This window comes from Eurytemora carolleeae, unplaced genomic scaffold (genome assembly GCF_000591075.1).
Source record: "Eurytemora carolleeae unplaced genomic scaffold, Eaff_2.0 scaffold1067, whole genome shotgun sequence".
NCBI classification, from domain to species: Eukaryota; Metazoa; Arthropoda; class Copepoda; order Calanoida; family Temoridae; genus Eurytemora; species Eurytemora carolleeae.
In genome coordinates this window covers 35,721-61,423 of record NW_019397254.1, presented here as the reverse complement: position 1 = coordinate 61,423, position 25,703 = coordinate 35,721, and the positions used below count along the sequence as shown (strand labels likewise).

The following is a 25,703-nucleotide window of genomic DNA, read 5'->3' as shown; positions in this document are numbered from 1 at the left end:
TGACCTGATTTGGTCTGAAATTCAATAGGTACGTTGCTGCCATGCACGGTTGGAAACCTACCTCTCAGATTTAATAAAGAATCTCAAGCTGGGGTTTGAAGAGTTATTTCCTAATAAAATTCTTCTTGAAGAGAGGATACAGAGAAACCCTTGAAAGAGGTCTTTGGTTTTATTTTATACTATACGCTTGGAATCCAGTTTTGCCAAGAAATCAACTTTTATAAAAATAAAAGTTAATTTACAAAAATTAAAATTTATAACAAACCAAGATCGTTCCCGTGGTTCTACCGAATTTAATAATCAAAATTTGAGACAAATTAGTCAAGGAATTCCTAAGTTATGATCTTACACGAAAACAAACAGACAAACAGACAAACAAATTTTTATTAAAGAAGGATTGCTGAATGAATGCTAATCAAAGATATTCCTGAGAACGTTTATGCCAGGAAATCCGGGGTTCTTGTAAACCAATTGAGTTGTTGCCACAAACTCACATTTTCTAATAATCACGATATCTTCGCAACTTAATGGTGTAAACCTTTGATATTTCATACTTAAATCAAACATAATTTATAGTTCGAAATATTTAAGGTCCACGGCATTGGGTTGCAAAGAAATACAGTTTGTGACAAATCTTAATTTCTTTGACGATTTTCTTTTTATCTTAAAAAGAGACAATATGTCGAAAATTTTTAAATTGATAATATATTAAATTTATCATTTTAAAAGCTTGTCTTATCATACTAAACAAAACAATGTACGAAATATCGAAATATTCACGAAAGGAATTGAGTTTTGGCCATTTACTCTGATTTCTAATCCATATACATTGTGTCTCTGAAAAAAGTGTGATTCAGCTTTTTCGCCCACTATTCACAACACGTTGTTTTATTGTACTAGAATGTGTTACTAGAAGTTTAAATGCCATTTTAACCTTCTTCACAAGTAAAGCTAAATACTAAATAAACTCAGTCTCTTTTCCAAAGATTTTGGTACAGAAACTGCGTAGAAAGGTCTTATTTCTCATCCTCCTTTTTAATAATTTATCCAGGGTTAAAAACTTTTCTTCGGAAAGACTTTCTCCTTCTCTCTTTATACCCCCCCTTTCTCTTTCCTTCCTGCCCCCCCCACTTTAAAAACAAATATAAAATATTTAAGACACTTTCCCATGAAACCTTTTATGTATACAGGGATACCCACACAAGATGAGACTTTAACACGATATGAAACATGAAAATAATAAATCAAATTTCTTTTAAGGTTTTCCTAAACTGATAAGGGCTCAGTTTTAATATTTTATTTAAGATCTGTCGAAAAAACATCACTCCTGTATGCCGAGTCCATTAGCACCTGATCCAATCAGGGTTCAGGCATGTGTTTGTTGTTAAACCAATAGAAATAGTATGGCGGTAACATCTATCTTTCTGTCTATCTCATTATCCAATAAGATATATATATGAATCCTACAATCGGAGCTATCAGTAAATGGAAATATTTACTTCTACTGAAACTATGACATACTGAACGTGTAATGTTTAAAAAAAAATGTTAAAAAAGGATGTAAGGCAAGGAAAGTCATTTCAGAATTGTACACATCTTTAGTACTGCAGTGTACTGTCTCTGGGCGCTAATGAAAAACACAAGACGGATGTCGAAGCCTGACATGGGATCCATCGTTCACATAAAAAATCAATGAAATATTCTGGACATAGGAAATTGTTATGTGAATTATCAAAATTATAAAAATTTAATGCTTTTAACCTCCTCGGATACTAAACGAACACTGATGCATCTATTATTGTTTACAAATTCCGCCCAGAGAGAACTGGTTTCAATATGTACACAGAGTATACACAACCGCAATTGACTTTCCTTGCCTTACATTCTTGAAAACGTAAAGCCTATCAAATAAAACATTTCTAAATTATGAATAGTTAATGGAAATAAGTTTTTCCCCGGACTGCATAGAAATAAGATTTGTCAAGTTTTGACGACAGTTCGGAATTTCTTCAGATTTGTTATAACATCTATCGGTCCGGGCAGATGTACATGATGTTCATTTCCTTTGAAAAATCATTTAATATACCTTTAATTAACCTTTAAGTTGTAAGGTTTACAGAAATCAAGGTCATCATTAAGTCTTATGTGGTTAACAGAGCTTTACCTTAGAAAAGGTTAGGCAGGGTAATGCCCAATCTAAATCAAAGAGTTGCATTTTAAATTTGATATAAATTATTTATTTGGACAATTTGAAGCTTTATTTTAACAATTAAAACATCTCCAGAAGATTACCTCAAAGGGTAAGACGCACGGTAAATACTACGGCGCGGTGCAAGGAACATCTACGATACCAGGTTGCAAAGAAATATGGATTAGAAAGTTTGAGTTTGTGGCCAGAAATCAAATCCTCAGTGCCCGAATTTAAAGAATTTGAGCGGCGGTTTAAATTCAAGCCGCGGCTTAAATATGGATGGTTCCACTTAAAATTGTATTAAATGTTTCAAGATTTAAGCCGGCGCTTAATTTAACCCGGGTTTTGGCGGATTTAAACCGCGGCTCAAATTCTTTAAATTTCATCTCAGGCTAGATAAAAATAAAGGTAGCAATTAAACCAATTGTAACTTATTTAGAATAAATATCAGGCTTATTCTTGAGTCTGCAATAAGAGCTAAGAATGATTGCTGTGATTTCAGCCTTCAGATAGTGAAACTAAACTATCTCTAATCATTCAAAATTATTTATCAAGTCCCTTAAAAAATATATTCTTTATCCTGTGAAATATATCTGAAATTAATGAAAGTTTTTGCCATAAAGTCAATTTTTTCAATCCCTATATCTTTGCAACCCAATGTTTAAATTCCTTATTTCAAACTATGAAATTATTTAGATCTTTCAAACTCTCAAATATGGTTTTCTTCAGGTTGAACAGAAATAGGGATGAATTAAATTCAGGAGCAGCGTATAGTTTATCTATCTATATCATCTATGTTTGATTCATACCCTGACCGGCCCGACCGGTCAATCTTTTTTACCTGTTATCAATAAATTAGTGTACAAAATCAATCGTTGTTTTAGACGGACGTTATAGCCAGGATAGGCTAGGAATCCAGTCAGGATTGACTGAAGAATTAAAGTTAGAGACAAGTATTTAGAGAATTCTCGGGACCTAGATTGTTAAAGGGATTAGAAAATTATAGTTTGTGGCAGGAACTCTGGTTCTTTCTGTACTTGAACTTAGTATACAAGTTTTGAATGTCGTCTTGCATACACTGTCTTGGATATTAAAGAGTGTTTGCAGTTTATTTCGTTTAAAAGATCTTTTGGTCAAGTATATTTTACTTTGAAATTATTTTTACTTTAATATGATTCCTATTTAATATTTTTGTTATTGTCTTTGGTATTAAACAACTTAACAAATTATGGAAGAAGACATTCTAAACTATTCACCAACTGTCATGTTTCGTGGGACACCCTGTATGTAATTGTCTACTTGATGATTGTCAGCTATATAATTGTCTGCTATATGATTTTCTGCTCTGATGATTGTTTGCTATATGATTGTCTGTTATTTGATTGTCTGCTATTTAATTGTCTACTATATGATTGTCTGCTATGATGATTGTCTGCTATATGATTGTCCGCCATATAATTGTCTGCTATGATTAGTGCCTGCTATGATGATTGTCTGCTGTGATGATTGTCTGCTATATATGATGATGATTGTCTGTTATATGATTGTCTGCTATGATTACGACTGTCTGCTATATGATTGCCTGCTATATGATTGCCTGCTATATAATGGTCTGCTATGATGAGTGTCTGCTATGATGATGATTGTCCGCTATAATGATCTTGTCTGCTATGATGATTGTCGAGCTATGACGGGTGTCTGATATGATGATTGTCTGATATGAGGATGATTGTCTGCTCTGATGATGAGTGTCTGCTATGATGATGATTCTCTGCTATGATGATTGTCTGCATGTGAGTTTGTTGGTTGTATTCCGTCTGCAAGCCCTCTGTTGCTCTCACGGAAGACCTCTGAACAGTCAAGGCCAGCTGATCCGACCAATGAGAGAAGAGATCTGTGACATCACTCTCCTCTGATTGGTCGAGGACTCTGTAAAAGGCCTAACTCTCTATCATACAGTGTTTTACTCTTCAAATATTTACCAAAGCTTTGCTTTAGATTCCAGTGATATCCGTCTCTTGGGCGTATTAAACTTTATATTAATCTAATACTGTAATCAACTCAGTGCTATAGTGACGCAATTTTAGCCAGGATTAAGAGGCAGGTTGCGTACATTCAGGTAATTTGAATTATTTGCATCTGTTTGTGCGACATTACGCACAGTATTGCGTCAAAACAAAGTTTTACATTGAAAACAGCTGAAACTAGAAATTCCAACGAAATATATAAAATTACAGAAAATATACTCTTGTATAATTTCGTCATGTGAAATAACAAAAACAAAGAAATTTATCTACATTTATATTTATTTAAATATTCAATACTAAAATTACAAAATAATAAGAATAAGATCAAATAAATAATTTTACAAGGAAACGAACGGGACGTTTTTGTGAACAAAAAGCATGAGCTAAATTATAGAATTTCTAATTAAAAACCTGTACTGTACTATACTGCACTGTAGTGTGCTGTGCTGAACTGTTTTCTACTGTACTTTACTTTACTCTACTGTGCTGTATTGTACCAAATTTTACACTTCCAGAACATGCTGTACTGTACTGTACTGTACCATGTACTTCATTGTACTATACTGTACTTTACTGCAATTTACTGTTCTGTATTGTACTGTACTGTATTGTACTGTACTTTACTGTACTGTATTGTACTGTACTGCACTGCACTGCACTGTATTGTACTGTACTATACTGTACTGTACTGTACTGTACTGAACTGTACTGTACTGTATTTTACTGTACTGTACTGTACTATATTATACTGTAATGTACTATACTGTACTGTACTGTACTGTACTGTACTGTACTGTACTGTAATGTACTATACTATACTGTACTGTAATTTAATATACTGTACTGTACTGTACTGTACTATAAATTAATGTACTGTACTGTACTGTACTGTAATGCACTGTGCTGTACTGTACTGTGCTGCACTGTTCTGTATTGTACTGTACTGTATTGTACTGCACTGTACTGTATTGTACTGTACTGTACTGTACTGTATTGTACTGTACTGTATTTTACTGTAATGTACTGTACTGTACTGTACTGTACTTTACTGTACTGTAATGTGCTGTACTATAATTTGCTGTACTGTAATGTACTGTAATTTACTGCACTGTACTGTAATGTAATGTACTGTACTATAATACACTGTACTGCACTGTACAGCTCAAAGTAACCGCAATTGTTTGCTGAGTGAGGAATAGGAGTCTTGTTCCATCCTAAAATATATATGTTTAAGAATTGAATTTTGATGAGAATAACTTTTTAACCAGTTTAAATTTTCATAATCATTTTATTTCTCTGATAAAGGAGAAATAAGATTGAAAACAATTTCATTCGAATTTTCAAAATCAAATTTTTGTAAATGTTTGACCACGGTGCGGTACGGAAAAAAACGACCAAGTTTGACATTTTAAAGGTTTCCACCATCAACCATGTTACAAAGATATTAGAATTGAGTCTAGGGCCATTGTTCAGTTTCTTTCGGAACATTTCCAGAGACAGTGAAAAAAGAGGATGAACTCCTTAAATATTTTTAATTCCTTACAAATAATAATAATCACCAAAACATCCAATATATCTATTTACAAACCTGATTACTAGTTTACCCTTGTGCCCCCCTCCAGCTAGAGATCTAAACGCCAGTTCTACTTGATCCATACTGAATATTCTCTCCCCAACCTAGAATACAATCCCTTCTATCTGATCTATATTGAATATTCTCTCTCCAACCTAGAATACAATCCCTTCTATCTGATCCATACTGAATATTCTTTCCCCAACCTAGAATACAATCCCTTCTATCTGATCCATATTGAATATTCTCCCTCCAACCTAGAATACAATCCCTTCTATCTGATCCATACTGACTATTCTCTTTGCAACCTAGAGTACAATCCTCTCTATCTGATCTGAATATTCTCCCTCCAACCTAGAATACAATCCCTTCTATCTGATCCATACTGACTATTCTCTTTGCAACCTAGAGTACAATCCTCTCTATCTGATCCATACTGAATATTCTCTCTCCAACCAAGAATACAATCCCCTCTACTTGATCCATACTGAATATTCTCTCTCCAACCTAGAGTACAATCCCCTCTATCTGAGCAATACTGAATATTCTCTCCCCAACCTAGAATACAATCCCTTCTATCTGATCCATACTGAATATTCTCCCTCCAACCTTGAATACAATCCCTTCTATCTGATCCATACTGAATATTCTCTCTCCAACCTAGAATACAATCCCTTCTATCTGATCCATACTGAATATTCTCCCTCCAACCTAGAATACAATCCCTTCTATCCGATCAATACTGAATATTCTCTCCCCAACCTAGAATACAATCCCTTCTATCTGATCAATACTAAATATTCTCTCCCCAACCTAGAATACAATCCCTTTTATCTGATCCATATTGAATATTCTCTCCCCAACCTAGAGTACAATCCCCTCTGCTTGATCCATATAATGAATATTTCATGTTAAACCTAAAATTCAATTCTTTAATTAATTCTTCTTGAATCTTGATCCATATTTTAAATATTCTTGTTCCTAGAAGTCCATGGATAAGTTAAAATCAGATTTAATCAGTTAAATTAAAAATACAGGAAGAGGCAATTGGAGCAAATTCTTGGGTCAGAGAATTTGACTTAAATACAGCCCTGTTTGTTGCCCTTTTTCGTATGACTTTACCACGAAGAAATCAAGGCTTTGCCACGAACTCAAATTGTCTTACTTTGCAACCTGATCTTGTAAACCTTTGATATTTTAAACTTAGATGATTAATGCTAACGGAATTCATACCTAAGGTCTATGACAATAGGTTGCAAAGATATAGGGATTGAAAAAATAGATTTTGTGTAGATTTCTCTGATTGGCTGTTCCGGTTTCTCCGAACGCCACTCGATACGTTGAATTATATACACTTTTGGGGATACAAATTTAAGATTAAATTAATCTTGAGATTAATAAAAAGCATTGATCTCGATATCCACAATTCTAAAGTTTTCAGCTCTGATGATGTAAGCCTGCAACATCATCTTGTTAAGAAATAAATATTAGAAAATTAGAATATGAGAGAACAACCATTTTTTAGTTGTTTAATGTCGTCTTCTATTCTACTTTTGTTAACATGAACTGAGGCCCATATTGAATTACCGGATCTATTAGTCCCTGGTCAACTAGATCTGAGATGTATTCTAGAACCTCTCCTCTGAACCTTGTCTCAATCCAAACCTAAACAATTTATAAATAACTAGCTGAAGTGACTGGCGTTGTCCGTGGAAGTTTTGAAAAAAAACGAATTTTGAAGAAAAATAACGATTTGAAAAAAATTTCAATTTTGTAGCCTTTGGTAACCCCAAGAAACCCATATGGGTTCAAAAAAAACATAGTCCTTTCGGTCCAGCCATTTGGCCAGCTATAGCTTACATATAAATATATAAACATGAGCGAAGAGATTAGCTTGGGAACCTTTCCCTTGAAACCAAGTTTACTCTACAAGAGTCAATTTATTCAACTAAGAACTTTTAAAACTAGCTAACAATCCTTGCCTTGGTTCTAGAGAGTTCCCCAATCAAAATTTGTGGCAAATCGGTTTTTGGGTTCCGGAGTTATGATCGGACATACAAACAAATATCAGAGATTACTACTTTATTAATATAAATTTAATATTTTTGTTTCTATATGGTTTTGCGTGAAGTCTGATGGATTGCTAGTTCTAATTAATTGTGCGGTTTTGACTTTTGAATTTTGACATGCACCTTGAGACTTTTTGTTGATACCTTAAAATATTCAAGAAAGGAACTGAGTTTTGCCCCTAACTCTGATTTTCTCATATATCTTTGTAACCTGATGTCGTAGACTTTTATTATTTTAAACTATAACTTTTTTTAGATAAAATGGTCTAGCTTTGAAGATTAAAGGTTTACACCATCATGTTGCGAAGATATTGGGATTAGAAAATTTGAGTTCGTGGCAATAAACTGAATTGCTTTCAGCAGAAAAACTGAAAAATCTACAACCTCTGTACATTCATAAATATCTTTGATTTGTCTGTTGAACAGTGGCGCAACTAGGGGGGGGGGCGAACCAAGTTTCCCCCCCCCTCAGCATATTTCGCTCCCCTCTCGCGCCCCCCCCTCACTTGACTCTAGCATGATCATGATTGTGAACCATCTGTTATCAAATTTTGTCAATTAAGAAAAAACACTAAAATTTTTCTTTGACGCTTTGACTTGAAGAAAGTCAGTCATGATTAATCTATCCTCTCAAAAAACCTGTATATTTATGTTACTTCACATGAGTATTACAATACAAATATCATTCAAGGTTAAACAAAACCTGACAACCTAAGAAGAATACCAAGAAATATTAAAAAACTAGGCTTTTAAGGCGCTTCGCGCCCATCTCCTATTACAACTTTCTCTCTTTGTCAGTATATATATATACTGTATATATAATACAAAAACAAAAAAAATTTGCGGATTTCATAATAATTTTTCGCGCATTTTCAAAATTTTACAAAAATAAAAACTTAAAAACACAATTTTTTGAAATTTTGATCATTCATAAACCTTCCCTGGGGTCACGTGAGGTTCCACACATAATTTGGGGCTGATTGGTTTAGCCGTTTTGACCTTTATTGGATACAAAAAAACAAACAGACAGACAAGAAAAGTATATATAAAGACAATAAGGACTATATCGGATTATTAGGACTTTTGCAAACTATAAGAGGAAAACAGGGTAAGCCCTTTACTGGCAACCAAGGGCAGTGGGACTTCGATCAGAAAGACTATTATGAATTATGGACAGACTAAATATAAGTACTGCCAGGAACTATTTACTACTTAGGACTGCATATGGACTATATGGTGGAGAATATGACTAGGATGAACTACAAAAAACTGCTGTAGACTGTAAGAGAGACTTTACATCGTGATGAATATGACTAGGATGAATTACAAAAGACTGATGTAGACTGTAAGAGAGACTTTATATCGTGATGAATATGATTAATCCAGGGACTAACATGATTTATTAATTAACTCATGTCGTTAATTTTCAACATTCTAACTATATAACAAGATCCAGGTATAATATTATGATATCCCACAGATCTTTCTATAATATGATCCTCCAGTAATCAAATGCGTAACCAGCAGTATCGTTCTATAGAATAAAAGATTTTGTTTTGAAGACTGGAAAACAAAAGAAGATGAATTGTCTTTTGTAGTTTGGAATATTCTCTTATAAACTGTACAAAAGATCGAGGTTCTACAGAGAGCACAGTAAAATAATTACATAATTATCTTAAAACTAGTTTGGGAACCCAGCGCTGCCCAGGTTACTAATTTACTCCCGCCGTTTACCCGTTTACCCGCACTTGAACAATTTTACCAAGAAACTAAATTTTTGCTATAAAGTCGCACCACTCAACGTGTTCCTTAATCAAAATTTGAGGAAAATCGGTCAAGAGATTCTTGAGTTATGATCGGACAAACAAACAGGCAGACAGACAAACAGAGATTACAACTTTAAATATATAGATATACAATTTTTTCAACTTTAAAGGAACTGTAGACGTAATTTCAAATGACTCTATTTATAGAGTTAATGTCTGATCCGCAATGGTTTCCTTTAAGTCGATTTTTATGCATCGCTTTGGTTATTTATGTTCTTGGCACACACAATAATATTCAAATTCCTATATCTTTGCAACCCAAGCTTCAGATTTGATTTATGGTATTAAAATAGGACGTTTAATTTAATTTGATTCAACCCAATCTCGAAAACCTTAGATATTTCAATCTATGAATTATCTGTTAAATCAAATAGCCTAAGTTTGAAATATCAAAGGTTTAAATCACCAGGTTGTTAAGGTATAAGACAGTTTGAGATATTGTCAAAAACTCAATTTTTTCCATTTTTTTCCATATGAAGATGTTATTGTAAACTCTTTCTCAAAGCTTGTTTTGCCCTTAAAATAAAACCCTGCTCGATAGTTCTGAGGGGGGGGGGTGTTTAAATGCAGGGTGTTCCACGAAACATGACAGTTGGTGAATAGTTTAGAATATCTTTTTCCATAATTTGTTAAGTTGTTTGATACCAAAGATCAATAAAAGTTTTATATGTGAGTCATGTTATATTAAAATTGATTTCAAAGTAAAAGATAATGAAGCAAAAGGATTTTTTAACTAAAAATAACGATTTATTGAATGTCATGTTTAGTGGGACACCCTGTATGAAGAAATTAAAGTTGTTGATTTTTTTATAAAATTATTGTTTTCATCTACTTAATAATTGTCTGCTAAACAGAATAATGTATACTGTACTGGGTAGTAGGTACACTGTTAAGTAAGCACTATAGGCAGAAAATATATTTTACACAGAAAAATGGTGAGTATCTTCTCGAAAAAATACTAGGTATAAAAAGAAAAAAAAATACAAAACTAACGTTAATCCCGGAATACAGGGTTTCTTTTTAAGAATAATATAAGTTTTGCGGAATTATTTTTTCAGGTATTATATGTACGTTTAAATTAGAAAAAGTCCTTAATAATTATTTATACCTACATTATTTGGAAGTTAAGGGAATTTTACTTTACGAAGGGTTCCCAAGACCAATTTTACAAAAACATCCAGAGCTCAGCGAGGGATGTTTTGATGGCAAAATTGGTCGAGAAATTGTTCCAAGGGACGAAATGTAACTTAACTTCCCTCTTTTGGGGGAATCATGAGTCGGCAATATTGGTCAAAAGGCGGTAAAATATTTAACCTACCCTCTCCTCTCCAATTAGATTACGTTGGAACAAACCAACAGCAGAGTTTATCAGTCTTGCAAGTATACTTGTAAACAAACCGTGCCTAAACATGATTTTTCTTAATTAATCTTTTTAAAAAAGTTTTTTAATTAATATAATTTTTTGAAAAATGAAAATTTTTTAAAATGAGTTTTGCATTTCAAAAAGCAATTTAAATAGTTATTTATACATTCATTGATGACAACCCAAAATATTTATTCCCAAACATATATATTTGCTATTTGTGTGCGTTATCTGTACTGCCCACTGTACAGTGTACAGTATACACTATGCAGTAGTTTAAATATCTAAGTACAGGGCAAAGTTCAGAAAACATTTTGTAGAAATAGTTTTACCCCTGAAAAACGCCATTTAGGAAAAGTAAATTAAAAACAGTTTACCTTATAGCTTTATTTGTTTTCCTTAAAAATTATACAAAATTAAATTCATTTCTCAAAAAAAAAAAAATAAGAAGAAAAAAATTATCTTTTCTCAGATTTTTTTCTACTTAGCAGTGATTTAAAAATTTAGCCAAGGTCAGAAAGAAAATTCACTTTATTAAAAAGAAATAAAAAACTAATTAAATTTCTTCAGCACTAAAAACTTTTTTTTCTCTGGTTTCTAAATAGATGCAAGAAAATTGAACTTTAAGAAAAACACCCACAAAAGATGAGACTGCAGATTTAACCTTGCTGACATAAATGATTTCATGGATCTGTTCTTTGTTTCTTTTTTGTCAAATTAATAAAATTATCCTTCAAGACTGAGGATCAAATTAAAGAGTAGATGGTCGTCGTTTAAGTCAAACCCTTTGTGGGTAACCCTTTATCTACTAAAGTTTAAAGAGATTTCAAATCATTTTCAATAGATATTAAGACCGTCATGATTTTTTAATTTTCCCAAAAACAAGTAACGTCTTATCATAAACACATATAATCCGTAAGACTTACCAGACAAACCATTTTACCTAATAATTTATTTTATAACTCTAAAATCTATTAGATATTAAATTTGCATCTTAACAAAAATTCGAACATTTTAAAGAAAATTAAAGATCAAGATCTTTCTTTTCCTCTTACTCTGGTAACCCCGGAAATGCAGTGAGAGAAGATACAACCCGTCCTTCTCTAGATAACAAGGATATACAAAGATCTTACTCTGGTAACCCCGGAGTAGCGGTGAGAGTAGATACAACCCGGCCTACACTAGATAACAAGGATATACATAGATCTTACTCTGGTAACCCCAGAGTAGCGTTGAGAATAGATACAACCCGTCCTTCACTATATAACAAGGATATACATAGATCTTACTCTGGTAACCCCGGAGTAGCGTTGAGAATAGATACAACCCGTCCTTCACTAAATAACAAGTATATACATAGATCTTACTCTGGTAACCCCGGAGAAGCGTTGAGAATAGATAAACCCCGTCCTTCACTATATAACAAGGTGTTAACCATTAATTTTAAAACCTCTATAAAATGTCGTCTTCTACTGGAATCTCCTGTCGGAGACAGCCAAACCAAATTTTCAGCCCGCAAATTCCATTGTCCTCCTCCGACGGAGCTTAAAATATTTTCGTTGTTGTGAAATCATTAAAGTTAAGCAAAATATTTTCATAAGAAGCATAAGTGAATTTCGTTAAATATTCAACTGTAATTCTGGAGAAGCGTTGAGAGAAGATACAACCCGTCCTTCACTAGATAACAAGGATATACATAGATCTTACTCTGGTAACCCTGGAGAAGCGTTGAGAATAGATAAACCCCGTCCTTCACTAGATAACAAGAATATACATAGATCTTACTCTGGTAACCCCGGAGTAGCGGTGAGAGTAGATACAACCCGTCCTTCACTAGATAACAAGGACAAACAAAGATCTTCTGCTAGTAATCCTCCTGTGTTCACAACAACATCAAACCTAGAAAGATATAACAAGAAAAACAATTAATTTTATCTAGTTTTGTATTTTCAACCCCATGATGTAAATATTAGATATTTTAAACCTTGTCAATTTGATTTTAATGTTTGAAATATCAAAGGTCTATGACATCTGTTTGCAAAGTTGTGAGGATTATAGAAAGATTTTCTTAAAATTTTCTTGCACAGTGAATTATTTACCATTTCTTTAAAGTTTTCATGTCAAAGCATCCCCCCCCCCACCCCTACACCAGCCATAGCTGAAATGAAAATGTTACTTTTGTTAAAAATGTCGAGCAAATGTTTCAAATGTTTCTAGTCAATGAAACGGGACTTTGTATATTTTTCGCTTTGTTATTTTCACTTTTGGATTCCATTTTGTTCCATTTTGTTAACCTGTTTCCTTGTGCAATGAGTTCCCTGACATTCTTCATATCATCTGCAACCAGATTTATTGAATATAGAGGCATACATGGAGAACCAGAAAACTCTGGAATAGGAAGACGACTTTTAGACTCAAGTTATGACTTTAAACATGAAATACAGAAATTGTGCAGCGTAAACAGACCCAATTAGCTTGATGACTGATTTAACTAGTAAAACTATCAAAAAACAACATCAAATAAGTTTCAGTATTCCACGGTTTTCTGGATCTCACTGTAGTTGACCCAAGTAGATCGACGAAGTTGAACCCCTTCTCTTGTGCGCAGAGTTGAGCTCAGGAGAAGTGGTTCAATTTGGTATTCGCGATGGTCGGCGTTTATATCAATATAATGAAGACGACTTTTTATTGAAGTTTTGATTTCTAGTTTTTTAAAATTACAAGGAGAAGCTGTAAATTGTGCATCTTCTGTTTGTTTCCATGTTTATGTAAATCCATTAACCATGCTGTTTGAACGCTTGCCAGACATCAAAAATTAAAACCGAAAGTCGTCTTTATGTATTTAGATATACAACAACGACTTTATGTCTCATTAAATCTGGTCCCTGGTATAAGATGCGAAGCTCCCAGGGTTCTCAGATAGTCCTGGGTGTAGAGAGGAGCTACACATGTTACATCACAACCCCAAACTTTGCAGAGTTGGACACATAACCTCTCCACAGCTCTCACTCCACCCCAGATAAATACTCGTTTACCTGACAAAATATTCAGAATAATTATGATAATTAACAACAACAACAACAACAACAACAACAACAACAACAACATCAACAACAATAACAACAATAACAACAATAACAACAATAATAATATTAATAATATAAAATTACGATGATAGTCCCTTTAAAAGAGGTTTTAGAACTTTTTTACCTGTTGAAGCTGGATAGGGTCCTAGACCTCCTGATGTGACTAGGAGGTCCCAGACCACAAGGCTGGTGTAGGGTAGGGTTGCCCCGGATTCAAAGGAGAGAGAGGTCGGATATATTCACTAGGAGTTATCCAAATCTTACAATCGAATTAAAAGTATTTTTTAAATCTGTTTCCAGGCATTTTTTGTTTCAACAATAAGAGGGGTATGAGAATTGTCCAAAAATTAAAATTTATTATATTCACGGCAAAAAAAAGTTAACAAAACGGAGTAAATATATATCCCACAGCCCACAATCTAACCGTCATGATTGACTATTTTAAAGACAACAGTCAAAACTTAGTTTCGAACAACGCGCTAGATTTGTGGCTCTTTCCATAGGCGCGCCAGTTTAATTTAACTCGTCAGACCCATTTCTTTCGATCATTTCGTAGCTATCTCTTGGTGATGGAATTGAGTTTTTGCTTACAAACTCATTTGTTCTAATCCCTATAACTTTGCAACCAGATGGTGTTTTCCTTTCATATTTCAAGCTTTAACTATTTGATCTGACATACTTAATAGTTTTAAATACCCAAGGTCTAAACATCGGGTTGCACAGATTAGAAAATCAAAGTTTGTAGCAAAAATTCATATCCTTTCCTTATATCCACGGAGTTACACTTAACCCCTTTAATCTAAAAAATTACGCTCTGGATATATTGATCAGTAGATGTGGCTTAAAGCTATCCAATCTTAAAATTTATTCTTTGGATATCTAGATCTAGATCGGTAGATGTTGCTTATCGCTATCAAAATTACAAGTTTACGCTCTGGATATCTAGATTGGTAGATGCATATGTGGCTTGTCGCTATCAAAACTAACAGTTTACGCTCTGGATATAAGTAGATGTGACTCATTACTATCTAAAAGTTTACGCTTTGGATTTATAATTAGTAAATGTGGCCGAGCGCTATTCAATCTAAAAATTTACGCTCTGGATTTCTAGATCAGTATAGATGGCGTATGGCTATCCAATCTAAAAGTTGATGCTCTGGAAATATAGATCAGTAGATGAAGCTTAGTGCTATCCAAACTAAAAGTTTCGATCACAGGGTAAGTAAAATCAAAGCTACATAAGTGTCATCGATAGAAGAGAAGGTTTCCTTGAGAGAAGAATGAAGGAGCTGAGAGAACCCTGATAACAAGGAGGAACTATAAACCAAACCCGATCCCCCGGAGCAAGATTGTGAACATCCGAACCTACTTCACTCACAACTCCTAAATGGCGTCACGCATATTGGATATAAAGCGCTCTGATTCAATGGATAAAGATGTTTAATGCCGATATTTTTTTGAATCATCTATCTATCTATAAAGAAACTCAATGGATAGAAGGATATTTTCAAAAGTTCTTTACTTTATCCAATATAGTGTACCCTGGGCTCAGAAAAATCATCAATTGAAATATCTAAATGAGCTGGAAACTCTTGTATTGAGGATATCAAGATCAACGTTTGATCTCGATCTTTGTTATTTTGCAGATTAATTTACTCTTTATTCGATATCCAGCAGTGTAATTAAAAAGTGCCCACAATGGATATCGATATCAATTGATCGGGATTATGAGTATCAAACACAAATGTTCACGCTCTGAGCTTATAACTATAATATAGATAAATGGCATTGAAGGAGAAAATATTATATTTTGTTTTATTATCAAAGGACAGAACAGGGGTCCGGACATGGTCCTTCCTAAAAGTTTAAAAACCAACCTGTCCCATCACGTCCCAGAACTATAGGGAACGTTTCTCTCTTAGTATTAGGATTGTACTTGTTGACTAGTTCTCTTAGTCCTCTTCCATACCCTTGGGATACCTGGAGTATATTAAACCTACTTAGTATTAGGGTTGTATTTGTTCACTAGTTCTCTTAGTCCTCTTCCATACCCTTAGGATACCTGGAGTATATTAAACCTACTTAGTATTAGGGTTGTACTTGTTCACTAGTTCTCTTAGTCCTCTTCCATACCCTTGGGATACCTGGAGTATATTAAACCTACTTAGTATTAGGGTTGTACTTGTTCACTAGTTCTCTTAGTCCTCTTCCATAATACCTGGAGTATATTAAACCTACTTAGTATTAGGGTTGTACTTGTTCACTAGTTCTCTTAGTCCTCGCTCATACCCTACAATGCACCCTTTTTCTTTAAGTTTCAACAAGTCATTTTCTTCGACTAAAAGGAATCATCTCTTTACCACAAACTATGATTTTCTAATTCGTATATTGTCCCAAACAAATGTCGGAGACCTTAGATATTTCAAACTTTGAATTATGTTAGCTCAAAGTTTGAAATGTTAAAGGTTTACAACATCAGGTTGCTGAGAATTGGAATTCGAAAATTTAGGTTTGTGGCAAAAACTCTATTCCTTTGGTCGCGGATTTTGAGCTTAAATCAACTCGTAGATTTCTACATGGGAGACAAATTGGACAGAATTTATACCATTTAGAATTTATGAATGAAGTAATACGTTCGCGCACCTCTGCCCCTTTAGTAAAAGTAAATTCAACCTATTTTAAGCATAAAGTCGGACCGCGTCAACCTTTTTGCACCGGCTAGTCCTGTCCATAGAGCCAGGTACAGTACAAACTGGGAGCGTAAAGGTTGACCCGGCTCAGAAATTCAAATGTACTACGGCTGCCCGTGCGTTGTCCTTCTCAGATTTATGTATAAAGGGTACTGTAGCAAAATATTTCAAGTCCTTATTAGTTTCTAAAGTTTTTGCCACAAACTCAAATATTATAATCCCTAAATCTTTCCAACCTGATAGTGTATAACTTTGAATATTTATTCAGAACGCGTAGTTCGAAATATCAATATCTTGGGTAAAAATCAGGGTTTGTGCAAGGGTCTCAAGAAAATTATTTTTCCCTGCAGTCCACCCACATTAAATAGTGTAGTGACTCCTGGTTCGTAAATCATTGGACAGACCTCAACAAAGCAAAGTTATCTAATTCAATTAAAGTAAATAATTAAATATTTATAGCACTATACCCACGCACAACCTTTGTGGTCCTAGTTTGGACTGTACCGCCATTTTACAATTACTAAAGTGTGTACCTTGATATCAATAGGGTCCAAGGATGCAGCTTTAACCCGGATTAGAATATCTGTATCTCCGAGTACTTTAGGAACCTCAACGTTTTGGACCGTGATACCCTACAAACAATATCTTGTATTTGTATATATATTAAGTAGTAATCTCACTAATCTCTGTTTGTTTTTGTTTCCGATCGAAACTCATAAGCCCATCTGCTGATTTGTCTCAAATATTAATTGTAAAACTTCTTAAAACCCCGAGAATATTCTATTTTCATTTTTAATAGTTCAAAAAGCCTTTACTGGGGAAGAACTTCCATGGAATTTTTTTTGAACAAATTCTATGATTGAGCCTTTTGTAGTTGATGCAGATTTCTTTTTCAGTTTTGAACAAATCCAATATTTACAAGTAAACCTTATGTTAAATGTCGTAACATTTAAATATGAAAATCAACTATACAAACCAGATTTGTTCGGAAAGATGAATCGAGTATTATTTGAAATAAAAGTCAAAAATTGCATTCAAGTGATTTTCTAAATCGTATGAAATATAAATTATTTGTTTAAGAAGAATATGGCTCTGATTTCATTAAGTACAAACTGATCATTAACATTTTTTCTCTCGATTTAGGAGGGACTTAGTACGTCTCAAAGTCTAGAAAAGCTAAACTATTGTGGCAAAAAAGGAAATTATTATGGAAAATAATTCAAATTATGGCAAAAATGAAAACATTATGGCAAAAAGGTGGTTTAAAGCTTAACATTTTAATCTTTTAATGTTTTTGCCTGGTGTTTTTTATGTGTTTCCATGTTTTAAAAAAAGTTGGATCATGCAGTATACATAAATAAACAGTCTAAACCGGAGTAAAACTAAATTAGAATTAAAAAAGACAGATTTTTTTAGATTTACGAAAAGTAAATGTCTAAAGAATGTAGATTGTAGTGTGTTTAAATCATAAAAGCAAAAGTTAATAATTAATACCATCCCTATAATAAAAGAAGCGAATCTCCCCAAATCTCTAATATGGCGCACATATATATATTGTCCCATGGTTATAATGCAATGAAGTTTATTTCAGAGGTGTACGCATCTTTTGTACTGCAGTGAACAGTCTCTTGGCGGTAATGTAAACACAACACGGATGTCGAAGCCTGACATGGGATCCATCTTCACATACAAATCAAAGAAATATTTTGTTCACAGGAAACTATTATGTGAATTATCAAAATTATCAAAATTTATTGCTTTAAACCTCCTCGGATACTAAACGAACACTGATGCATCTATTCTTGATTACAAATTCCGCCCAGAGAGAACTGGTTTCAATATGTACGCAAAGTATTCTCAACTGCAATTAACTTTACTTGCATTACATCCTTGTATTGTATATTATTTTACTCAGGATTTCTTATTACCGTGGTATTAACATCTAAATAATATTAAGCTCGAGAATGTGAATAAGAATTTGGGTTCATGCATACATAAATAGTGATTTCAGGGCTACATATTTTTCTTATATAGTGCTTTATTAGAAAACAATACAACATCGAAATTTTATATGGATTATATATTGTTTTTTTTATTTTTTCTTTAATCTCCCCCCCCCCCCATATAAATATTGTTTATGTATATAAAAAATTAATCCTCATATTATTCATATACAATAAAAATATGTAAATATAATTAAAGATAATCTGTATTACCAATCGCATACTTTAAACCCTAAGAATATACAGGGTTAATCACAAAGGATGAGACTTCAGAGACGACTGAACGGCATTGAAAGGCTACAGGCTGATTTTTAAAAGCCGATTTTTTTATTTGTTCGCCAAAGCAAAACAGGGTACAACAAAAAGATAACTTTAATATTTATTTACTCGTTATTATATGTTTGACAAAGAAATCAATTATCTCCAGCATTTTTAATCTTTCAACCAACTTCCAAATTTTGAACCCAATATTTGGACAATTTTACTATCTAAATCACATGGAGGACGAATTTAATATTTTAAAAGCTCGAATCGTATTCTACAGGATCTTCTCATATCTCATATCTGGAGTCCTTGAGAGTTATTGGAAACCTTAATTTAAAATTTTTTTTTGTTATTTTAGGGAGAACATGGAGAAAAGTACTATAAAATTACATATTTTTTACTCTGTTTGACCTGTTTAAGGGAGACCTGTAATCTATTTTTCTGTGTGTAGGCATTGTAGCATCGGGTATTATCAAATTTCAGACAGTAAACATGAAATTGGGAGATTTTTTATTTAATATTGCGAATTTTACAACCAATGAAACACACATGAGAAAAAATCGACTTTTATACTCAGCTCCAGGTTGGAAACACAAGTTCATCTTCTAATTACTATATTTAAAGTGTGTTAGGTTGTCAATAAAGTCTCATCCTGCAGTGGGTAACCCTGTAGATTAAAAAATCAAATTTTGATTTTTTTATTAAAAAATTTCTTTGACTCTTTCGCTATTCATAAAAATATATCTTTAAAACATAAAACATTAAATGAGAATAAACTCAACATAGTTAGAAAGGAACTTCATTAACTTGATTTTTATTTAGATAGTAAAAATATGAAACGGAAGAAAAGGGTTCGAAAGTGAAGGGATTTGAACATTAAACTAAAAATTTTATACCTCTAGGGTATCCTAGGATATCAAAGTTAAATTAAATTAGGTCTTCAAGAGATGGAGATCAATGATGAATCCCAAGTTCTAGCTTTAGAGCCAGAGCCAGGGAACATTTATGTTGGATACACATAAGCCCCATCGCTTGATATCGATATCCACTACGGGAACTCATGATTTGAGTACCTCTGAATTAACTATAAGTACAAACTGATAATTAACATTTTTAGGAGGGCGTAGTAGAGAGTAAAAATGTTATGGCAAAAAAACGAAAAACTAATGGGTAAAACGAAAACCAAAAATGAAAGAACTACGCATTTTTAGATTTAATCTTTTTGCGTTTTTATGTGTTTCTTTGTAACTTTGTAACTTTGATATCAAAAAGGAATTAAATGAGGTCAAGATGGAGACCAATACTTAAACATAAAAGTACCAGCTTTAGAGCTAGAGCCAGGGAACGTTTTGAATGCTTATAAGCCCCATAGTTTCAATAGAAGTAAATATTTCCATTTAGTGATAGCGCCGATTGAAGGATTCATATCTCTAATTGGATAATGAGATAGATAGAAAGATAGATGTTACCGCCATACTATTTCTATTGGTTCAGAATAGACAACAAAGACATGACTGAATCCTGATTGGATCAGGCGCTAATGGACTTGGCATACAGGAGTGATCGCTTGATCTCGATATCCACTTCTGGCACTTTTATTTTGAGGGTCAATGCTTGATCTTTTCATTTCCATGCGAGAAATCGTATAAAGATTAAGTTAATCTGCAGATTATCAAAAGATCGAGACCAAGCATTGATCTCGATATCCAGATTAAAAAAAGACGATAATTATTCTACAGTTTTATTGTTGTTACTGTAAATTGCATTTATTTAAAATAAATGAACCTGTATTCCGTCGTAGGAGTTTACTGTTGCAGCTCTCATCCATTCTGTGTTCTCTACCAGGGCTTTAGCTCTAAATTATTTCACGTGAAATTCTAAAAATAAAATTTTGATGTTTCGTTAATAATTCACTAATCCAATGGCGTAGATTTAGGGGGAGGTTATTCGATAGATTATCTGAATCTGATATCTGCTTAATACAAGGAAATATGATACTTCAGGATACTCTGGATTTTCCTGGGGTATTTTGTATAAATCTACATCTATTTATCTAAAGTTGTAATCTCTGTTTGAATGTTTTTTTTACCGATCATAACTCAGGAACCCCTCAACCCATTTGCCTAATGTTTTGACTGGGGAACTCGGGAAGCCAAGTTGAGTGGGTCGACTTTAATGGCGAAAATTTAGTTTCCCGGTCAAATCCTATAAGTGCGGGTCAACGGCGAGAGTAACTTTTAGTAACCTCGCCAGCGCTGGGTTCCCAAGCTATCTATATAATAAAGCTCTTCGCTTACATATATGTGCGCTGGGTTCCCAAGCTATCTATATAATAAAGCTCTTCGCTTATACATATATGTGCGCTGGGTTCCCAAGCTATCTATATAATAAAGCTCTTCGCTTATACACATATGTTAGCTATAGCTGGCCAAACGGCTGGACCGAAGGGACTGACATTTTTTTTGTTTGACATTTTTTTCCAAGGGCAACGCCGTGCACTTTATCTAGTATATAACAAAGCTCTCCGCTAATATATTTTTGTTTAGATATATATACAAATATACTTTTTTCGAAATTGAATTCTTTTTTTAATAGAAATTTTTGCTTATAATATATATATCTATATATATATATTAGCGAAAATATACATATTTGTTAGCTATAGCTGGCCATACGGCTGAATAAAATTTTTAAAATCTTTTATGGGAACCAATGGGGGTAACATAAGATAAAAAAAATTCCAAATTTATTTAGCTCCTTTAAAAAGTTATATTTTTTGATTACACGGGCAGTTCAGCTAGTCAATATAATAAAGATCTTTGCTCATATATATGTAAGCTATAGCTGGCCAAACGGCTGGATCAAATTAGCTGACTTATTTTGAGGAAACCCTTGTGCATTCCATGGGTAACATATGCTCATATGTTTTTATTCCATCGGGCATTTCAGCTGAAACCATGATTTAATGCCAAGTGCGGGTAAACGGCGGGAGTAACTATACGTAATATTAAAAAACTTGGCAACGCCGGGTTCTCCAGCTAGTATCACTATAGTTTGAGTAGAAGTAAATATTTCCATTTACTGATAGCGCTGATTAAAGGATTCATATCTATAATTGGAAATTGAGATAAATAGAAAGATAGATGTTACCGCCAAACTATTTCTATTGGTTCAGAATAGACAACAAACACATGACTGAACCCTGATTGGATCAGGCACTAATGGACTCGGCATACGGGAGTGATACAATATGTATTTTTTATTATTTTGAATCCTGTATACAGAAAATATTTTGAGATCGGATACAATGAAAACCTTAATAACGAATACATCGGAAGAATTTATCAAATGTCGTCTTGACAATTTTTCAACGAGTTCTATACTATATTACGTAAATTTCAGTATTTGCGAAAATAAATAAATAGCCCATGAATATGCGGGAACAGTTTTAAATAGTTCTATATAATCATTTAATTAAAAAACTAAATATCTGCAACATTCCATTATCAGAAAGTGGAGAATACAACATTTGATGAATTCTTTCGATGTATTCGTTATTAAGGGTTTCACTGTATAAAACTGCAAATCTTCTCATATCTTGCATTCTGTATTCTGTATCCTGCAGTTTCATATCCAGTATTGTTGATTCTGTATCTTATATTCTATAGGTTGTATCCTGTATCAAGAATATATCATGATACAAGATTAGTATAAGTGATCTTGTATCTTGTATCAAGAAAGTATCATGATACGAGATTAGTATAAGTGATCTTGTATCCTGTATCAAGAATAGATCATGATACAAGATTAGTATAAGTAATCTTGTATCCTGTATCAAGAATAAATCATGATACAAGATTAGTATGAGTAATCTTGTATCTTGAATCAAGAATGTATAATGATAACCTTAAAACATGTCTACGCCATGTACTGTACATTGTATAATGTATACCTATTAGAAACAGCTCCGATACGAAACCCGAAGTATGCTCCTAGAGCCAACCCACCTAAACAAAGGAGAATCATATATTTTCTTTTACTCAATTTAATTTAATTTATATGTTAAAATTAGTAACTTATATGAAATAAAAATGCTTAAATATTTATAACAAACCAGAAAATTTTTTACTTATGATAAACATAGTTTGAATTAACAAACATATATTTATATTTTTTTTTTACAATTACAAATTGAATACAAATTACAAATCTAATGCAGAGACAGTTCATGGGCTATCAGGTTTAGGTACTCTTCTATTGGGAAGAGTATTATACTGTAGGACAATGTTAGCAATCCTCTCATTGGGTTCGAATTCTAGCTGAGCACATTTTAACCGAACATCTATATATAAATTTGGCTTGTCTGTTTGTTTGTCTGTTTGTGTGTATCCAATAAACGTCAAAACGGCTGAACCGATCGGGCCCAAATTTTTTGTGGGACATCACGTGACCACAGGGAAGGTTTATGAATGATCAAAATTTAAGATATTTGTCTCCATCAAAATTCGATCTTCATTAAATTTTTGAAAATTTTGAAAATCCACGAAATTTTTTGTGAAAATCCGCGAATTATTTTTGTTTTGTTTTACGATGTACACAAAGAGAACATGTTCACAACTAATTTAGAAGATGGGCGCGAAGCGCCCTTTAAGGCTAGTTTCCAATATTTCACTTCTGTAGACGAGGCATTGGCTACATAGGTGTAGTTGTTGCTGTCTCGAATCATTGGTTTACCCTTACTTGTGGTCTCAAAGGTCACCCAAGGGTCCTCCATTGTGAGAAAATATGGAGCTGAACTTGTGTTAACTGTTCTGTTTTGAAACAATGAGAAAACTAAACTTGGGAATTTTCATGTGAAAATTTCCCGCATTTGCAATAAAAAAAGACAGATTTACATCTTTTTAAAAATTAGAAAATTATGACAAAAGTAAAATATAGCCAGTGTAATTATGACAAGTGTAACTTATGGCAAGTGTTACTTATGGCAAAAGTATTATGTCAAGTATAATTATGGCAAAAATATTATGGCAAATGAAACTGAGCCTCTTACAGTTATCCACAGTGTACAGTGTACATGCTCTATCAGCAATATTGCCAATTACTCCTTTTTTGCGAAAGCTAGAAGCAAGCGCATGTGACTTTAAAAGTACGATATGTAAGGCTACAAAATAGTATAGATTATTATAAATTTAGATATATAAAGTAGTAATCTCTGTTTGCTTGTTTGTATTTCTGATCATAACTCGTAAACCCTAAGGTTGTTTAGGTTAGATATTCTGGATGTGCTCCAATATAGGTAAATGTCGTCTTTCTTGCAACGAACACTCTAAATCCTCATATGACGTCACTGAAACTAAACTGACAATTATCACGTTTATCAAATATTGAGTGAGCAAACAAGTTTGAAGTTAAGAAATGCAATTCTAATTCAATTTTTCAATTTTTGAGTTTGTCTATAATTTAGTTAGTCGTAAAATGTATTATTCTTTAAAGTAAGCAGTGACGTAATAATGAGGATTTAGAGTGCCCATTGGTAAAAAGGTCGTCTTTACCTACATTGGAGCGCATTAAGAGTATCTTACCTTATCATACAACCTTGACTCTACCTAAGAAGTATCTAAGGTTGTAGTTATTGCAGTACAACTTGAACTACAGTTTTATTCTCCAGTACCTAACATACCTACCTACTCTACCTATATACCCTACTTACCTACCTACCTACCTATCTACCTACCTACCTACCTACCTACCTAAGAAGTATCTAAGGTTGTAGTTATTAATGAGCTGAGATCCTTGTTGTACAGCTTGCAGTACCGTTTGATGCTTCAGTACACTTGACACAGTCTCATTACCAGCCTCTGCTAGACTCTGCAGTTCACCAGAGTTTAACACTGATTGAACAAACTAAACAAAGTAGTTTAAAGGGATTGATACATTTCTGAGCGCTAGCATTCCCAAACCCTTTGTCTCAGAAAACAGAGGTTTTATTGAAAACAAAGGGCTCAGTGTTTCGCAATTTCGCTTAATAGAACTGACAGGGACAAGCTCAAATGTTCTATATATTTTCTAATCCCTATATCTTTGCAATCTGATGGTGTAAACTATTTGATCTATATACTTTATACTTTGAAATATCAAATTTCAAGACAGAAAAACGAAAAGATCAATTTTGCTGGAACAAAAGTTTAAGGGTACTGTCGTGAATGGGGCCTATACCCCTCTTTAGATGGGGGGTCACTTGAAATCCTGTGTACAGTCCCTTTAAAGAACCTGATTATTGATAGTATTCTCTATCAGAGCTGCCATATTTAGTATTCTCCTTTCATCTGACAATAATTATGAAATATTACAATACTAACATAAAACAGATTTTTAACAAAAAACACAAAAATTTAATTATAATTTTGAGTGGAACTTAACATTTTTATTCTGTGGAGCTGGATTCAATTGAGTCTACAATATCTTTAATAATTAAATATCTTGTTTACATGTGTATTTTGTACAAAAAAAAATTAATTTAAAATCTACTGCAGTGAATTAAAAAAATATTAATGCTTCAATTAACTAAGTTACACAAGGCTGTTTTCCGTCCATAAATAGTAACGTAATAT

General features: G+C 33.1%; 3 protein-coding genes across 5 annotated transcripts in view; 1 reads left to right on the top strand and 2 right to left on the bottom strand.

Moving 5' to 3' along the window:
* Window positions 1–4,156: 4,156 nt before the first annotated feature.
* Window positions 4,157–25,703, top strand: part of LOC111713061 (myocyte-specific enhancer factor 2) — a 45,815-nt gene continuing 24,268 nt past the window's right edge. Inside the window, exon 1 of the mRNA XM_023487852.1 lies at window positions 4,157–4,310. The gene's annotated coding sequence lies outside the window, so the exon portion shown is untranslated. The remainder of the gene's footprint in view (window positions 4,311–25,703) is intronic.
* Window positions 5,302–14,081, bottom strand: LOC111713060 (uncharacterized). The gene is made up of 7 exons (XM_023487851.1): window positions 13,935–14,081; window positions 13,344–13,386; window positions 12,835–12,948; window positions 11,005–11,089; window positions 7,379–7,456; window positions 5,807–5,895; window positions 5,302–5,432 (listed from the first exon to the last, which is right to left on the bottom strand). The coding sequence occupies exons 2-7, from the start codon at window positions 13,379–13,381 to the stop codon at window positions 5,381–5,383; spliced, it is 456 nt and encodes a 151-aa protein (XP_023343619.1). The 5' UTR covers window positions 13,382–13,386; window positions 13,935–14,081; the 3' UTR covers window positions 5,302–5,380.
* LOC111713059 (reticulon-4-interacting protein 1, mitochondrial) lies at window positions 13,993–25,426 on the bottom strand. Of its 3 annotated transcripts, XM_023487848.1 has the most exons (9): window positions 25,363–25,426; window positions 24,843–24,996; window positions 23,045–23,099; window positions 20,878–20,947; window positions 17,359–17,457; window positions 16,013–16,115; window positions 15,404–15,518; window positions 14,260–14,377; window positions 13,993–14,084 (listed from the first exon to the last, which is right to left on the bottom strand). In XM_023487848.1, the coding sequence occupies exons 1-8, from the start codon at window positions 25,396–25,398 to the stop codon at window positions 14,299–14,301; spliced, it is 711 nt and encodes a 236-aa protein (XP_023343616.1). In that variant the 5' UTR covers window positions 25,399–25,426; the 3' UTR covers window positions 13,993–14,084; window positions 14,260–14,298. The 3 variants fall into 3 exon arrangements, with proteins under 3 accessions (XP_023343616.1, XP_023343617.1, XP_023343618.1); XM_023487849.1 differs by lacking the exons at window positions 24,843–24,996; window positions 25,363–25,426 and adding an exon at window positions 23,833–23,908; XM_023487850.1 differs by lacking the exons at window positions 13,993–14,084; window positions 14,260–14,377; window positions 15,404–15,518; window positions 16,013–16,115 and adding an exon at window positions 16,194–16,279.

What these genes read in the sequence shown, in the direction of transcription:
- LOC111713059 (XM_023487848.1), bottom strand. Translation starts at nt 25,398, where the DNA reads ATGGCAGCTCTGATAGAGAATACTATCAATAATCAG. An exon ending in CAACCTTAGATACTTCTTAG is followed by an intron (nt 23,100 to 24,842) that starts GTAGGTAGGTAG and finishes TCCTTTGTTTAG; the next exon opens with GTGGGTTGGCTCTAGGAGCA. An exon ending in ACTCCTACGACGGAATACAG is followed by an intron (nt 17,458 to 20,877) that starts GTTCATTTATTT and finishes TATTGTTTGTAG; the next exon opens with GGTATCACGGTCCAAAACGT.
- LOC111713060 (XM_023487851.1), bottom strand. Translation starts at nt 13,381, where the DNA reads ATGAAGAATGTCAGGGAACTCATTGCACAAGGAAACAG. An exon ending in ATCTAATTGGAGAGGAGAGG is followed by an intron (nt 7,457 to 11,004) that starts GTAGGTTAAATA and finishes TAAATTGTTTAG; the next exon opens with GTTTGGATTGAGACAAGGTT. An exon ending in AAGGGTAAACTAGTAATCAG is followed by an intron (nt 5,433 to 5,806) that starts GTTTGTAAATAG and finishes TATATATTTTAG; the next exon opens with GATGGAACAAGACTCCTATT.